The sequence below is a fragment of the Netta rufina genome, assembly GCF_964035555.1.
Source record: "Netta rufina genome assembly, chromosome: 4".
Taxonomy (NCBI): Eukaryota; Metazoa; Chordata; class Aves; order Anseriformes; family Anatidae; genus Netta; species Netta rufina.
In genome coordinates, this window is record NC_140127.1 from 61,336,546 (window position 1) to 61,354,531 (window position 17,986).

General features: G+C 40.9%; 1 protein-coding gene across 4 annotated transcripts in view; it reads left to right on the forward strand.

Annotated features, from left to right (window-relative positions):
- Window positions 1–17,986, forward strand: part of LDB2 (LIM domain binding 2) — a 216,309-nt gene that overhangs the window by 147,338 nt on the left and 50,985 nt on the right. For all 4 annotated transcript variants that reach the window (XM_084286787.1, XM_084286789.1, XM_084286788.1 and 1 more), the window contains exon 3: window positions 15,783–15,955. In XM_084286787.1, the coding sequence (XP_084142913.1) occupies window positions 15,783–15,955 (173 nt within the window). The remainder of the gene's footprint in view (window positions 1–15,782; window positions 15,956–17,986) is intronic.

Consider the following 17,986-nt stretch of genomic DNA (forward strand, 5'->3'; position numbering starts at 1 on the left):
GCAACAGATGACCCCTACTGGAATCATGTTCTGCAGGGAACCCACTGGAATCCTTCTGCTCAGCAGCAGACACACTGGCATCGGTTTGTTTTCTGGATCCCTATGTTTCAAACAGGAGCAGGTTCATATTACTACTGTCAGTGATGCATTGAGAAAAAATAAAAAAGGCAAAAAGAGAGCACATGTAATTCTCCATTACAGTAACACGATTATGGTATCGGTAATATGGATCATCCATCTTGCAGGAGTGTGCTCTAGGGGTTAGCAGATGTGCAAGTGGCCAGTGAATCTTTCCTTCAACATAGCTGATGTTGCTGGCAGTCCAGTTTTTATTCACAGTTTCAGCAAAACCCCTGCTCAGTATCACCCTTAATAAAGACAGGACAGCAATTCCTGTTAAATCTAGGAGAATGATTCGTAGATGGATAAGCAGTTGGAAGAATCCCTCATAGTTGTCATCTCACTATGCCCACTAAGAAACATCCACTGGCAGTCATCAAAAGCTAAGTCCTTTTGGGACCAGGTTGCAAAGTTGGCAGGAAGCACTGCAATGTGCCTGAGATACATCAACCCAGCACACCACAGGCAGGGTGGGGAGATGGAATATGTGAAGGAGTTGCCTATTCCACACCAGTCTTCTAGTTGTATAAAGGCTTTGTGCTTTTGTGCTTCAGATAAAATCCTATAGAATATGGCAAACCATTGTTAGTTTCTGGGATCTCCGGAGAGACAAAATGGAAACACACAATGTGGATATTGTCTTTTTTTTTTTTTTTTTTTTTTTTGTTATAATGGAGTGTAAATATAAAAGTTTCTCTGAAAAAAAAAAAAAAAAAAGAAAAGGGAAAATTTCTTTTGGTTTCTGATCACATTTGGGTTAAAATTTGCTCTTATAAAGCAAACGCCACTTTTTTTTGACACTGTTAAGAATGTCATTCTTCAAGTGTAACTTGTAGCTCTGACGCAGTAAACAAAAATGTTGTTTTGTTAGTACTACCATTTGCTCTCCAATCTTAGCACAGTTGCAAGAAAACCTGTGTTCTGAAATTCAACCATTCCCATCATCTTTCTTGAGCTTCTGCAGTTTGGGGTGTACTTATCACTATCCAGAACATACGGCGTGCTGATAATTTAACAAATAAACAAGTGGCAAACACAAATTCTTCAATGGGAAGGCTTTGAGTGACTTCCATGTGAGTGACTTCCATGGGAGTCCCCATTTGAAGGACAGGGAATGGAGCAGACAGCTTATGAAATGGGAGAGCAAAATGTGAATGGGTTGACATACAAGTGATGAAACCCAGGAAATAAAGCAGGTGGAAATAACAGAGGAGGAGCAGAAGTTCAGCTCCCCTCAGCAGCATCCCCACGCAGAGCGAAGGCTTCCTGTGAAGTTGCCTCTTTTGGGGGAGCAGCCTGCCATCTGCCTCAGAAACAGTAGATTTTTTAGGAGAAACTAAGGGTGAGAAATGTCCCTTGGAGCCCCTGGTTGAAACTACACTGTACACCACCTCACTGGGACAGCTCTGGGGAGTCAAGCTGACGTTGCTTTGCTGGCACAGCGTGGGTACGGCTGGCAGCTCCTGTTCCACCCCAGAAGGATATCGTTGGGAGTGTGCGTGCACAGAGGGTTAGCTGAAGAAATTCAGGATCAGTTTGATAAATGTTGATCCCTCTTGGAGTGAGCATGCCACGCCAGGCACAAAGAACAGGCTCTGACAGAGGGTTGCTGTTTTCTTCCAGCCACGTAGGTCCCCAAGTGCTGGTATTCCTGCTGCATCTGCAGCAACAGGCGAGACTCGGCTGTGTGATGCGGCAAAGCCAAAGCCCTCGATGAATCCTTCTGCAGTGATGTGACATGAGTTGCATTATATCGTGACATGGGCTGTGTTATATTGTGCAGTCAGCAGGGGCATTTATTGGCTACCAAGTCCAGGGGAGAAGAGTCTTCAGTATCGCAGTGGTTGCTGTGAATTGTTTTCTACATTAGCATGCATGCTTTCAAATATTTAATGAGTTAGTGATAGGTTCCAAGCTATAGCTCAGACCATCAAAGTTAATTTCACTCTTTTTCAATGGCAAGCAATAACCATCCATTTTTAAGAACCCTTTGCCTCTGAGGTTCTCAAAAAGGCAGGAAACAGCAAGAATTTCAGGCTCAAAAACCTGAGAGAATTAGCTCTCTTATCTGATTTTTAGCACTTCCTTACTCCAACCAGATGTGAGGTATGCAAGAATAACCTTTTAATTTATATTTCTAGCTGTGCTGATTTTACGAATAGGAAGACAGGAGGGATGTGGATAAAGTATTGTATAAAATACAAGAGTGCTGATCCAAAAAAATTTGAAATGTCATGTTCAGTCCAGGGTTTGTGCAGAGGTCTGGGAAAAATGACATTTTAGTTTTGAATTAATCCACAATTTTACTGAAAAAAATTGCAGGAATCCATCTGTACTAGGGATCCAGATGAGCAGGGAGGAGTGCCAGAGGAGCCTCCTGTCCTGCACCAGTGCAGTACTCCTTCTCCGCCCTCACCTCCTTGTTTGCTGGTACAACTTCACAGCAACAGAGATAATTTTCCTCTGGGTTTCTTACCATTACGCAAACAAAATTCCCACTGGTGAAGTGGAGATCCACGAGGGACCAGGATTTGTCCTTGAATAGCATCTGAAATAAGACCAGAATTAGCAGGGGGGCAAATAACTTTAAAATATTCATGTAGGAGTATAGTGAAGGGAGACTGGCTTTAGCCAGAGGTATTTTTCTGTGGTTATAGTAAAAAAATATCTCGATGAGTGTTACTTTCTATTACTCTTTTGTGTAATGGATGCCCACAAGATAAAAATTTTTGACTGCCATTTTTGCAGTTTATCCTTTTTTATTTGTCGTCTAAAAAAAGTATGAATTAGTTCCTTCCAAGCTTACTATTACATGGTGCTAGGCTTTGTAAACAAATAAGTCAGCGAACTATTCACTGCAGTAATTAGCACACACATTTGTTTTCAGATACTTGGTTAAGTTTGAATGCTGCTGTTAAAAAAAAAATAAAAAATAAATCTTATCTGTGAAATGTTCACAGCTCAGTGAAATCACTTAGATTTGAAAGCCATGGAAATGGTTCAAATTTGTGTATGTACAGTACAATTTTTTCATTCTTACATTGCAAGGTGGAACATCTCATTTATTTATTTATTTTATTCAGAGAGCCCCGTTTGACTATAACAAATGTGAAAATTATCGAATTTGATCATTTTTCCCACTTTCAGTGATTTCTGTGCTTTTTTCAAGTTCCGTGTTTTTTGAAAAAAAATATATTTAACTTGTCCAAGGAGTATTTGAATCAGATAGCCATGATTATGCCAAGATATCAGAAGACTGAGTTATCAGTTCGGATCAATGTCATCAGGGATACTTATTGACAGCGTTGCACCATGACCCTATGGACACAACCTACTGCAGGAGAATAAATGTTTTTCTAAAACTTTGGAGAAGAATTTCCCACCTTGAATTTCTCCAGTTCTGAAAGAAAATATGTTCCAAAAGAAATTCTGGGGTGTGTTTCCAGCCTGGGATCATAAAGTTTGTATAGCTTCTGTAATTGAAACAAGAGTTGTTAGGTTGCTGTTTGGAGCATGGGAATCCCTGCGATCTCGTTGTACAAGGGTGTTAACAGCCGTGACTTCCATGCGTAACTGAATGCAACCATCACCTTGGTCACTCCACCTGTTCATTTTTGGAAGTGGGTACATTGGGCCAGGGCAAGCGTCATGTCCCTCTTGTCTTTTTTTTTTGTTTATTCTTAGGTTTTTATATGGCTGTTGTCGGGCACAGACGTTGTTCCAGGCAGGTGTTTGGGCTGATCCTGCTTGGTGGCTGTGTTTTGTGGTCAGGAAGTCCCCGGAGCTGTCCTTACTGTGACGCTTCAGCTTTGTCCCAGTGACTGCACCTTACACGCGGCAGTTCCAGAAATCACAGTCAGTCGTTGTAACAACAATAAATCGAGAAGATGGTGCAGTGACTCTGTGAAATATGGAAAAGTGTGTCGTACAGCTGAAATGGCAGAAAACATAGGAAGAGGTTATTTCAGCTTCAGCATGGATTTGTTATAGCACTTATTACAGATGTTGCCTTTTCCAAGTTAAGAGCATTCTGCATTACTTACTGCATAAAATTTTATTAAAAATTACGTATAATGTGTGCTCTAAGTGAGGCTTATAAACTTGTTACATTGCTTGCCCTTTTCTGAAAGTGGTTATTTATTATTTGACATTATTTTGTCAGACATCTGATTTGTATAGCTGAACACAGGGCACTTGCCTTCTTTTTAAGGATAATAAACAATCTACACTTTTAAAACCAACAAAACACTTCTAAATGGTAGAATATTTTCCTAATTATTGTGTCTAGTGTGTTGAATACCTTTTTGCTTTCTCTGCAGTTAGCTTCCATTAGCTTGAAAGAGAAAGAGAAAGAGAGTGGGAAAGCAAGCTTTGCTATGGAAAAAAAGAAATCAAAGCTAACCACCAACAGCTTTTTGAGAAAGAGTATTCTGGTTGTTATAAAACATGTATATAACCGACAACTGATATTATCCACTGGTGAGATATTGTTCATACGTCTGCAGCATAAAATTACCCCAAAAATCATGCTGGTTATCAATCCACATGTGCTCAATGCACTTTCAGGGTTTTGAGAATGCCTCGTGTATCTTTTATCATATCACCATAACCCCTCACCTCCCACCAGTTCTCCAGACACACTCCCCACTATGCTACGGCCCCTTTGATGCCCATATAAACACATTTCACCTCCGATATTTTTAACCTGAATGTGGGCCATGCTGTGATGCTTGACTGACGGTGCTTAAGCCCAAAGTCCTATGTTCAGGGGAGGGACAATTGTTCTCCTCCACATTGCCTACCATGGCCTTTGGCCTCGGCATGAAAAGGGCTTCCAGCACTGAGGAGGTCAGCTCTGCCTATATGCAAAGGTCCATGCGAGCCCATTCTGCCCACCCACCAAGCTGACCAGAAGCCATGTGGCCATTCACATCTGGCTCCGAGCCCAAAATAACGTATCCTGCCTCTTCCCAGAGTTCACTTGCATAGTCACAGTGCCATGCTGTGCAGACACATAGCTTTTGGGTTACTTGCAGTGTTAGCAGAGCTAGTTGGCATCTGCCTACCATATGTTTAATAGACCCATTCATGACTATGTTTACTCTGTACTAACCACAGTGAAGGGGTAGCTTTAACTACCTTTAAACTAGCTGTCTGAAGTACTGCTGGTAGCTTTCTCTCATGAAAAAGGGGCTTGCAGAGAGATGCAAAATGCATCCAAGAAAAAGTAAATCCTGCCTGAGCTGAGCTGTGTTTGTCCTTAGGCTTCTGCTCAGGAAAGTCAGCACTGGGCATGGGACTGGTGGTGTGAGATGCTCTTCTGGAACCCACAACCTGGACTGAAATCAAAACCATGATTTAGCAGTGTTGCAGCTCATGAAAGGTGTATGTCGCTGCTGATTTCACCTGGATGTAAATCAGGAGCTTTAGAAGTAAAAAAGCTACATACCATGTGCTGGCTCATTTGCTCACAACTCTTAATGTTTCTAAAGGTTTAAGGGTCCTATACATTATTCAGATCAGTACTTTGTCAGTTGTTTATCCTTCCCTTATGCAGGCTGTAAATGTTTCATACTATTTTTAGAGCACATATAAGATGTTTTTCCTTGCTGCTTCAGCTTCCCATCTCAGCATGGTTCAGAGGAGACACTGGAGATCAGGAGTGGTAGAATTACATTTTTAGGCAGCTGCCTTCAGAACAACTTTGCACCAGTATATGTAGCACAACAGTTCTTCTGACATGCTTTTGTAGTAATAACTTGAGTACTTATACAATTTTTGGTGAAAGATCCCCAGTTTAATGGCCAAAATCTTTGAAGATTTTGGGGTGGTTCTTGGGACTTGCTTAATTTTCATGGAATTATTTGGGCTCAGATCAACAGGAGATTGAGCAGATGTATGCACTGGTCAGTTAACCTACAACCAGCATGAACATGCCACAGACAGACACCCATTTTCTGCATCAACTAGTCATTGATGCTGAGCTTTAGGCTCTGCCCTAGATCGGCTTGAGTACCTATGTTTGTTTTATTGCCACAGGATTGTGGCAGTATGTGAGGGTATGGCCAATATCATTTTATCTTAATGTCATTCTGCTTGTGTTTTTACATAACTTGTTTAATGCCGTGTTCACTATTCTGCTAGGTCAGATGAAGTCAGGGGCCAGGGGTGTGCTTGATTTAATACAACTGGATGGTTTGCCTGCTTTTTGTCTGTTCCTTTTGGTGTCCTGTCATTTGAATTTTATGTTTTTGCCTTTACTTCTTTAGATGACTTTTCTGGGTATCATTTTCTGTGTTGTGTTGGTCCTTTATGCTGGTACAGATTGCATTTGTTCATCTAAAATGCCTGTCCTGCACAATTTCCATCATTTTTACGGTCTTACATTTTGTCATTTTCTGCTTGAGTTTGGTTGTGGTTTGTTATGTTTTGACAGTAGTTTGTCATACAGCTGTGAATAACCTCTTTGGCTTGCCTTTAAAACTTTTTTTCTTTGCAGTTGTTGAACAAAGTTAACTGAAATACTCTTTCTTCAAACAAAATGATCAGCATAGGCTATATTCTGCAACCAGGCAAACCATTTGTTCTGGTTTTATTAGCATTCGAAGTGCGGATTTTTTATGCAAATATAAATATTTTCTTCACTGAAATATTGGTGTATCGGTCTTTGCTGGGGAATGATAATTTTGATGTATAAGATGTGGAAGTTTTCTAGTTAAAGCTACAACTTCCTCATCTACAGTATGTCTTTTGTCTGTGAAAAAAGAACATGGGTAACCCCTCAAACCATTTTCCCCCCAGCCTAAAAAATCGGCTTAGACTGGCTGCCATTAGAAATTCTGAATTCTTCAGTGTGGGGTAAAGGTATGGCTGCTCTGTGCTACTAGAAACATAGTTCAGGTTTATACCTTAGACCTAATTTAAGCAACAAACTATCTGAGCTCTGAGTTTTCGTTTTATGATCAGTTAGAATAAGGGAGAACAGCATCGACTCCCTGAGTTATTAAAATTGATGGACACAAAGCAAAAACGTGAAGCCTGAATCTGGTACAGAACCATGCGGGGCTCATACTCTGCTGTTCCTGCTGGAGTTTGAGGTGCTGGTTATGATACACCAACCTTTCATGGTCAGTCTGCTCAACAGACAGTGGCTTTCTGTGTGTCCTGTCACCACTCTTGCAGTCAGCCTCGACACCGAAGCTGGAGACTCCAGCAATGGGCCCTGTGGCAAAGAAGCCAACAGCCTCCAGGGCTGTGTTAAAGACAATGGTGCCAGCAGGCTGAGGGAGGTGACCTTCCCTCAGTACTGAGGAGATGTGTCTGCATTAGGATTTCCGGCTCCTCAGTAGGAGGAAGACATGGATGTAGTGCAGTGAGTGGAGCTAAGGGCTGTGACTGTGTTCAGAGGCTTGGAGCATCTGCCACACAAGGAGAGGCTCTGAGAGCTGGGACTGTGTAGCCTGGAGAAGAGAGATGTCATTGAGGTGTATGAGTATATGATGGGGGCAAGTCAAGAAGAGTCAAGAGCCAGAATCTTCTCTGAGTCACCCAGTGAAACACCATTCTTATGTTGAATTACATCTCAAGATAAGAAAAAGGATTTTCCTCAGAGGGTTGTCAAACACTGGCACAGGTTGCCCAGAGTGGGTGTGGAGGCTCCATCCGTGAAGATGTTCAAAACCTGACTGAACACCGTCCTGGGCAACCCCCTGTAGGTGACCCTGGTCCACATGGACTGTTGGACCAGATGGTCCCCAGAGATGCCCTCCAAGCCCTGCCATGAGCTGTGGTCCTCTGAAAGGGATCTTGGACTCTTTGTCATTTGGTCTCCATATTCCTTGGTCCCCAGTTTCTTACTATGGTGCTGAAACCCTCTTCATCTGAAGGCTCTGAATCTTGTTATTTTAAGGCTTTAGTAGAGTGCTAGTATAATAAGGAAAAGGTTGGGAGGGAAATTTATTATAATAAGTAAACTGATTGAGTTACTTAATGAAAAACTAAGCTGATGGAGTGTTGCTGTGTTGAGACATACAAAGTTTTTTATAGTTGTTTTCTGGCAATTTACACCAAAATGAATTATAGCAAAATATTGTCTCTCTTCACAGAGATGGATTTAAGACTGAGTTGCAGATTATGTATCTGTGAGAATAAGGGTCATAGAGTGTGGAGAGTTAAGCTGAGGTCTCATTGGCATGAAGTTTCTGTTACCTGTTCTTGACTCAAGTGTCTTTTAGAGGACTGAAGTGCTAGTTACAGAGTTCTGAGAAAAGAAATAAACTGTCAACTGAATCAAAATTATACTGGAAAATCCTCACCAGGGTAAAATGTTGTTAGAAAATAATTATTGGAAGAAAAAGGAGAGTCGAACCTAACACAATTCTTGAATTACACAGAATGGAAGAAACCATAGAAGAAGAAAGAGACATACAATTTCATGTTTTACTATTTTTGTTTAAAACTGTTAAGTGATACTATTGATGCAACAATAAATAAGATAGTGCAGGTATCATGGATTAGAAAACATCCTAACTTGGGGTTTGGGTGTGGAAAGGATTCAAGCCCCTCAGTCACACCACTGAATCCATGTTACACATCTTTGTAGTTTTGTTAAAAAGTTGAGTTTGTTAGTTGCAGTTTTGTTAAAAAAAAATTGAGGAAAAAAAAGGTAAAATGGTCGGAAACCTTAGATTTCCCCAATTTCCACAGAGTTCTAAGTATATCAATAAACACAAAATTGTATGAACGTGGGAGGAATATTTAAACAGCTAATTTTACTTACCAAAACCCTGTACTTTATTAGCAATGTAGAGGTAGTACTTGGAAACTGTCCTCCAAACATCATGGAGATTAAAAACTATAGCATCTGTAGGTTATACAGATATTTTCTGAATGTTTAAACGCAATGTAATGCATTTCTATTAGTAGTAGTAGTATACTACAACTTATAGTATAGCATATTATAACTGCTACTATTGTATTAGATTTTAAACCAGACATTTAATTTTTATTTAATACTTCATTTGCATAAATAGCTAGATTTTTCCTATAAGATAAATACAAGTTAATCATACATTGTAATGGTTATTCTATAACTAGTTTAAATGATGGGAGCCTAGTTTTACCCACTAGATAGGGAGTAAAAAAGGACAGGTCTGTGTGTGTGCCAAAATTTCCCTTGGATGCATGTGGGTGGTTTAATCAACATGGCCCACACATCTCCAAAACAGAATTTGGACTTTAATTAGACTGTCTTTTCACTGCCTTTCATGCCATACCATCAAATCTGACAGTAGCTTTTCTTGGCAATTGACAGAATCTTTTTTGTTTGGGTTTGAGTCTGCTCACCAGATAAGGTCTCAGAAACGTGGAGGGGTGTTCACACCAGCAGCCTGCTCTGTTTGCAGAGTGCCCACAGCCAGAGCCCATCATCTGCCCAGCTTTGGTCCTCTCCCTTGCTCTCCTGCCCAGCTTTAGCAGAGCTGCTGCACAAAGCCTGGAGAAGGCAAGGATCCTTCCCTCTGCATCCCAGCCAGGTGAAGCCAGTCTGGTAGAGAACACACCTGATGTGATATTTCACTGAGGGGAATGAAACAATCAGGCAAATAAAAGGAAAAGTATGGGCAAAATAACAGTAATGACATCACTGTGTAACTCCATCATGTTTTGCTCTCTGTGCACTCATTTATTTTGGTTACGAAAGCATGCATAAATGAATATGCCAGGCTCTGGTCCACACAGATGTCAATTAGCCATGCCCAGAGATGTCAATTAACAATTAACAGAAAGCTCAGGCTTTCTTCTGCAGTGCTCAGGGAAGTTCATTTGCTATCAGTAAGAAGTCATCTCCTAGTCCCTTGATCTGGCTGAAGGAAAGTTGGTCTTCACTTCTCCATGTCATTACTGAGATCCGACTGTGATGACTTCTCAAGCAAGAGGCTTTCATGGTCTGCCTAGAGCTGTACAGGGCAGCTCTACACATTGGGTTGGGAGCCAAAAAAACCTGCAGTCCCACCCAGCGTTGTTCCTCAAGCCCATCTATAACACATTGATGAGATAATCAGCTGCAGTCTGCACCACAGCTTCCAGACAGGGCTGATTTAAAAGCTACAGGCTGTGTATTTTTTTCATTCTGCTGCTGATTCTCCAGAACCTTTAAAGGCTTTTCATATTTTATGTTTTTACTTTTGTGTCTGCTTTATTACTTATTTTATATCATAGCTCTAATTGAAGACATAGGACTTGACAGGATTCGGAGCTGCAAAAGAGTCTGGAAGCAATCAAAACAGTATTTTTATTTTAGTGATTAACACTGCTATTGTTTAACTTCTATACCAATTTGGCAGTTTTCTTACATGCTGTGTATGTGTTTGCTAAACCTGAGTCTCTGCTGCTGAGAGCTTCTGCAGTAAAGGCAACCCTTGACAAGTTCAGCAAGCAAGGAGGGGGTTGCCATCAAGCCCTGCTTCGGCAACAGAGGCCGTGAACCTTCATTCTGCAGAGAGGGCACTGAGATTTTGACAGCCTATCTTTGGCACACAAAGGGAGGAAGTGTTCTTCTGTTCCTAGCCCACAAATAATACCCGCTTCCTGTGAGCTAGAAAAACACGTTTACTTTATATTTTATTTGAATCTTCCTTGGGGGGGAAGAAAAAAAAAAAAAAACACAGCACAAAAAGACAACAAAACAGTACCACCACCACCACATGGTGTGTGGTGGTACCACAATTATATTACAGAATATTTTTTTAACCGACTTTCCCCTCTGGCTTGGTCTGAGGCTTGCAAGCCTCCTGAAATTCATGGGCTACCATCATTCCCACCTAGAGATCTTTAGACTCTTTGGCTCAATTTGGGACAGATGGAAAAATAATTTTAAACGTATTCCTGAGAGATTAAAGTATTTTACTCTCAGGCAAACATTTTTAAAAGGGGATATAAATGAAAGGACAGTGTGAAAATAATGGTCGCTAGGATTGGCGTGACAGAGGTGCACCCCAATCGTTACCTTTGTGTGCTGGAGCCAAAAAGCAGGAGCATGACGTAAGTGTCTCCCTCCCTGCGAGGCAGGCCTGGGGCCGTTTAATATTTCAGATAGTTTCATTCTTTCCTTTAGAATTCCCTCCGGGATGATACTTCAGAAATGATATATGATGTAACTGGTACTGGACTATAAAGCTTCTTGCCTTTGTTCATAGGTTGGATTAGTTGATTTCTGGACTGCTCATATCCAGGGGAGTGTCACACATCTAGCCATCATATTTCAATTCTAAAATTGCATTTAGGTCTCTGATCCACCAGAAAGGTAAACAAAATCACAAGCAGACAGGCTGTTACACCAGGGAACAAGCTAAAGGTACGTCATTCCAGCGAGTGACTATATTTTGTGCAAAACAGTCACTTCAGACACACCTTTCTTACAGACACCGTCACATAAATAACTATTACCTGTTGCTAAATCCAGCTGATCTTTGTCAGTTTGCTTTGCTGTCTGGGGATTTGCTAGCACAAATGAAGCAAACGTTAAGGGGCAGTGCCTGCTTCTCTGGGGAAATAGTACAGCCTCACAGCCTCAGCTAGGGATGAAGGATGCTGCTCAGGACAAAATGATAATTTAAAGCAACATTCCAGCAATCTGGAGTTAATGCCTGAATGCTGAGGGACAGGAGAATTTGCCTTCCAGTTTATAGTATATCTGTTTTTTTGAGTGCAGGGCATCATATCTCACACCACAAAGAGGTCTTTTCTGGGTAATGTCACTGTAAGATCCTTCTAGTATTTTTATAGATGCAGGTAGGAACCTATGCCAGCTTTCCTAACCCTGAGTGTTGGGCACAGAGTCTCAGCATCTGCAGTCATGGCTATTCTACTCTGCTCTTGCAGGCAGGTGAAATAGCATCTATTATTAATACTGCTTGATAGGCCCTATTAAAAGAACTTACTTCTAGTTACTTACGATTTTGCCAAACTTAAACCGATAAAAGTGAAATTTATATATATATATATATATTATTTTTTTTTTGCTTGTAGACAGTTCTTATTTAAGTAAAAGAGGATTTCTTTCTCTGAAAAATGAAAAAAAATATTTTGTCCATGGTAAGAAATTCTTGCAATTTTTTTTTTTTACGTTCAAGAATCCCTATGATGCTCTGGGGAGGGTTTTTCACCTTTGTGGTGGGGAGTTGCCTTTTTTCTTCTCCATGGAAATCGGATTGAATTTAGCAAATGTATATATCTTTGGGGGTAAAACTCTATTCTGAAGTACTCCATGCTACATGGACTCCTGGACTTTTCCACTGCAAATCCTGTTTCCAGAGCCTGCAGGGAAGGCTCAACCAGTGCTGCACATGACAGCAGGAAGCCCTTTCTTCTCCTGAGCTCCCAGCGGATGCACCAGGGTCCAGGTGGCCTGAGAAGGAAGCAACTTGACCTGGATGTAGAGGAGAGAAGAGGGAAGAGGAGGAAGGAAAAGAGGAGACTAAATTAGAGCAAGAAGTTCGATGATACTAAGGTGGGATAGGGGAGCAAAATAGTAACTGGGAGGTGAGAGGGAAAAAGTAAAAATAAGTGAGAGTAGAAATGGACCAGACTGGAAGGAGATCCTGTCACAGGGAACTCCATGAGGATGTAGGCAGAAAGCCTTGCTATAGGCAAGAATTCCCCTGAGAAGCTGGAAGGAAAGGCTGCCTGGCAGCCAAACCCTGCGGCAGGTGTTCCCCTAGGCCCTGGCACCCAGGAAAGGCTGTTCCAAGTCTGCCCATCCTCAAGCTGCTGCTGCAGGCAGTCACAAAGGGCTGTGCAGTGGATCTGAGGTGTCCATGTGGTGCTACTTCAGGTGGATTAAGAAGTGTGTGGTATGGCAGGAGCTCCCCTCTGAGCAGCCCTGGTGGGATGGCCCAGAGAAGTGTCCACAAATATCAAGTTGTCTAACAGTCCTGCCTTCCCATTGCTCTGAGTCCTCCTAGGAAGGAGCCTTCAGCTGAGTTTTCTGTCCCTCAGAAGATATACGGTGTTGCTACAAACCAACAGGGGCAGATACAGGAGGAGTGTGCACATCCACAGCTGGGGATGTCCACCTCCTGCGTGATGGGAAGGAGAAAGGCCATCTGCTGCATTCCCCTTCCTATGCCCAAGGAAGGAGGGTGTGCACACAGCAGAGCTGAGTGTTTGTATACAGAGTTACGTTTTGGAGGAGAAAAAAATCAAGGAAAGCCTTTTGCATTTAAAAATCAGAAAGTTTGTAACTATCCTAGGTTTTATAAGAGCTTGTTCCAGAGCCCTTTGTTGTACTTGGAAATGTATTCTGCACAAATAAGCTTTGTTACTGCTGTAGAGAGTTTCATGTTTATACTAGAAAAGAAATGATCTTTTTAAGCCATTGAGTGCTTCAGGAAGAGAAACCAAGCCTTGAACCTGCTCCAGTCTTCCGTAGCAAGGCGACACGGTGAGCTGTGAACAGGTCTGCTTGTTAGTAGGGTTTCCATGAATGTTTCTCCTGGAGGTGAATATTAGCTCTAGTTGTTTATGCTAGACATTCACATTAGCAATTTTCACTTTTACAGACAGACAGGGTCTGCATGTGCATCAGCAGCTGAAAATAAGGTTCCATGGGGCATATCCTTGTGTGCACCTCCTCATCCTTTTGGTCCCCCGCTTTGTTATTCACAGCATATCCCTGTGGCAAGCACAGATAGTGCTTACTGGGAAAAGTAATAAGAATAAGGTATTTAATGTATTTCTAGCCATCTTTAATATGTTATAGCTGCAGACACAAGGCAGAAAGCAGCACTGTATGACCGTGCTACTTTGGGAATGGTCTATAAACTGCAGTTAAAATGGTTTCAAGATGTTTGTGCAGTGCCTAAGTCACATGAATAGAGGTTTATCACAATCAGTAGGAATGCTGGATTTTCATATCACACGTTCACCGCTTAGGATGATTAGCAGGAAATTTAATTTGCACTAATTAGCCTTAGGGGAGCAAGAAATTAACTTGATGGGTAAATTTCACATTTTACTATATGCCATACCAACATGGAAAAATTTGAGCTAAATCTTGAGATCAGTCTTACTCTGATACACTGGACTTCAGTTTCTCTAAATTAAGTTAAAAGACTGTAGAAAATTAATATATGCACAATGAGTGGGTGGGTTTTTTAGGAGCTTGAGTTGTAGAATAGTTGTTCAAAGTATTCATTGAATTGTCAGCCACATCCAGAGAGTGCAGTATATTTTTATACATAAAATGATGTTAATATCTAATATTACAGCAAAAGCTTTAACAAATCCTAATTTTCTATATTTGTATATTTTCATTATGTAATGTGCATTCTGACTGCACAGGCGATATTCCACATTGTAATGCATAGAGCAGAAACAGTTTTCACAGAACTACTTCTGTGAAAACGCCATAGTTTTTAATTTACAACACCCACTTGCAAATACATTTTTAGGGTCAGGCGCCTTTGTTCGTATGCTGGCAAAATTCCTCTGGAAATAAGATTTTTAGAAATTACTCTAAAAAGTATACAGCAAATGAGAGAGGCATGAGTCACCACGTAGTCCTAGTGGGTAAATACAAATTAGGAACTAATAAACTCTAATTTTGCCTGTTGATGGTGACTTTTCTATCTCATTGTTCCAGAACACTTAGTTTAGATCTCTCAGTTTTTCCCTCTGCATAATGTAATTTTTTATATCCACCACTCAGAATTACTGTAGATTGATTAATGCATGCAAAGCAATGACTCATTTGGTATGGAAGTATCGGTATATTATAAACTAAAGTGTTCTGTCATACAAGCTTGAGGTTGCGTCCAAATTTATCTGTAAAAAAGGAGGTGGAAAACATCAGTTGCATATGAGATAATTGCCTTTGATGTCAGTGCTTCTGCTAGTCTGAAATACACACCGAAGGTCACTATTACTTACTTGTAGAATTCGGTACCTTGAGTCCGTCCTCTTGGGTTTAAGTGGTAGATGTAAACTAGCTTAGGTGTCTGCTCAGACCTTCTAGCCTGTGACACAAATACTTTCAGTCTAAACAAAAATCTCAGATAGGCTTATGGGTAGTCATATATTGTATAACGTACCGTATTGCGTTCTCGGCTCTTTCTCCATGGCTCTAATTTCTCAGCAGTAGCCTTCCTATTCAATTCACAGTGTGTATGTATGTGTGTGTGGCTACATATAAATAGACACGTGCACACACACATACACAAACATATTAAGTCCCCTTTATATGAATGTGCTTTGCCTTTTGGGGTGTATGAATGTGTTTCTGTAAAGGCTCACCACTTGTATTTGTACATTTATGAGTAATATCCAACTTTCAGCCATAATTGACACCATGTGGCTCGCTGTATTATAATTACTTTGGGACAAAAAACTTGCAGATGGTTTCAAGAGTGACTCTAACTCACCATCAGCATAAACAGATTAAATAAGATGAGCCCACTCCCTCTGAATAGAGTAAGTCGTTTTCATTGATTTCAATGGGAGCAGACGCAACTTCATTTCTACAGCAGACAGAGAACATGTATTAAATTCTTTAAATGAAAGTTTGATTTCATTGCACTTAAAATTATTCATGTTCTGTTAGCAAATGGTTTGAGATTTTATAACCTAGAGCATTTGCTGAATTCTGCTTTGTATTTTCCTCACAGCAATTGGAAGGACCCTCATTCCTCGTTATTTTAGCACTGTCTTTGAAGGAGGTGTAACAGACCTGTATTACATTCTCAAGCACTCAAAAGAGTCATACCACAACTCATCCATCACAGTGGACTGTGATCAATGCACCATGGTCACTCAGCATGGAAAACCCATGTTTACCAAGGTAACAGGGAAGACTCAATAAAGCATGTTGTTGATTTTTTTCCTTTTTTTTTTTCTTTTTTTTTTTTTTTCTTCAGTGTATATGAGAGTGAAAAATATTGGCTGTTGCATTTTTCTGGTAGACTGAGATTATTTCTAATACTGAAAACCCTTGAAGCCCTTTAATTACTGTTTTCTGTATTCATTACGTGACTGGAAAATTCTGTGGGCATCTTCTGCAATTCTCCCAGAAAGACTGCAAGAGAAGTACATAATGCCAGGTTTCCAGAACTACCAGATATACATGAATTAAATTCTACCTGCCCAGCTCCTTTTCTCTTGGCTTGATTTTAAAGCAACAATGAGATTTTACATTGCTGATACCTACCATTTTGGATGGAATGCTTTACACTTGATACTTACCCAGTCCAAGAACTGTAAATCTCTAGGAAAATAGTGATTTAATACAGTAGGATGTTGGTCCAAAGGGCAGTGTAGTCAATGGAAGGACTCAATTGATTTAAGCATGCTCTGCATCAGCTAGTTAGTACATATTCAATATTTGTAACTGGTAGTGAATTATCCTCATGCATTGGCCACTTCAATCCTGTAATTAAACTGAGTGCCATATATTTATGAAAACAGTACCAAAAAGGTGGAAAATGCAAATCAAGACAAAAAAAAAAAAAAACTAAAAAAATACAAAATCGGTAAAGTAGTTTTGAAAACAGAAAGGTATACTTCCATAATTTAACAGAAATTGTTTATTTTATATTGTGTACCTGTTCATCTCTATGAGTGTCAATCTTCATGAAGAAAAGCACAGAAGGAGGAGGTGCATCAGGAGGAGATAACCTATCCATGTTCCCCTAGGCATGCAGGAGTGGGAACGTTTCAGAGTCTAACAAGACACTATTGACCAGGGACTGCATGGCATATGTAGCATATGTAGCTTTAGCATGTATGTGAGTCCAGTCCCTTTGTAGTGGCTTCCCTGATTTTTCTATGCCTCTTGGTGTGGGGCTGAAAGAAGAGGGAGAGGAAGTCGCTCGTGTGCAGAGCGCTGGTGAGCTGGGAGGTGTGCATTTTACGGCGTATTTGTTCCAGCTGTTCCACTCCAGCCCCCTGTGACTTGCACAGACAGACACAAACACAGAGAGAGCGATGAGAAGAAACCAGATATTCCTAGGTGGCCCCTCTTTGTCACCTCGCTGCTCACAAAGAGTTGTCCATGGCTGCCACGGGTAGAGAACATGGAGGGGGTGTATGGTAGCTGCCTCTTTGCAGAGCTCCCCAAAAGGATTTCTCCATCATTTCCCAAGCTTTGTGTTAGTGCTAACACAATAGCAAATAAGATAGAATAGCAGCAGGGATAGGGCTGGATACAGCCTCAGGAAGGGGAGCCTGGTCATGTCCTGGAGTGCTGGTCCTGCAGGGAGTCATGAGGCTCTCCTGGGTACCACAGCCCTGATAGCACCCGTGGGCATCCCTTAGAGGGCTCTATTGGGGATGCTGATAAAACCTCTGCATCCCACTAGAGAAGTTCACATGGGGTGGAGGAGGGGTCTTATTTGGATTCTAGGAGGAAAAATCTTTTTTTTTAATGGCCATATGTTAGAATATGACTGGGTAAGTAAGAAAATTTGAAATAAAAGGCAGTAGTTGGTGGAATAAGAGAGAAAAAAATATATCACTCTCAGTAATAAGTTACAGCTGAATGTTGTCTCAGCTGTGCGTGTGTAACTTCTAGCAGAGATAGCAAGGATGCAGATCTTGCACCCAAAGGTAGGTGCGTAACTCCCACAGCATTGCTGGTAGAAGCAGACCTCCCATAACAAGCAGCATTCCAGTTGAATTCATAGCTCCTCATATCATATCTGAATTTGACCCAGTCACGGTGTTTTATTAATGCAAAAATGCAAACCAGCCATTCTTGTTAATAGCTGTCTCAATTTCACAAACAACTTGTAAGCTACAAATTCACTAACTTCTAATATGATGGGCTAAAATAGTTCTCATCATGTATTGAAGCAGAAATCCACAGCTGCATTTT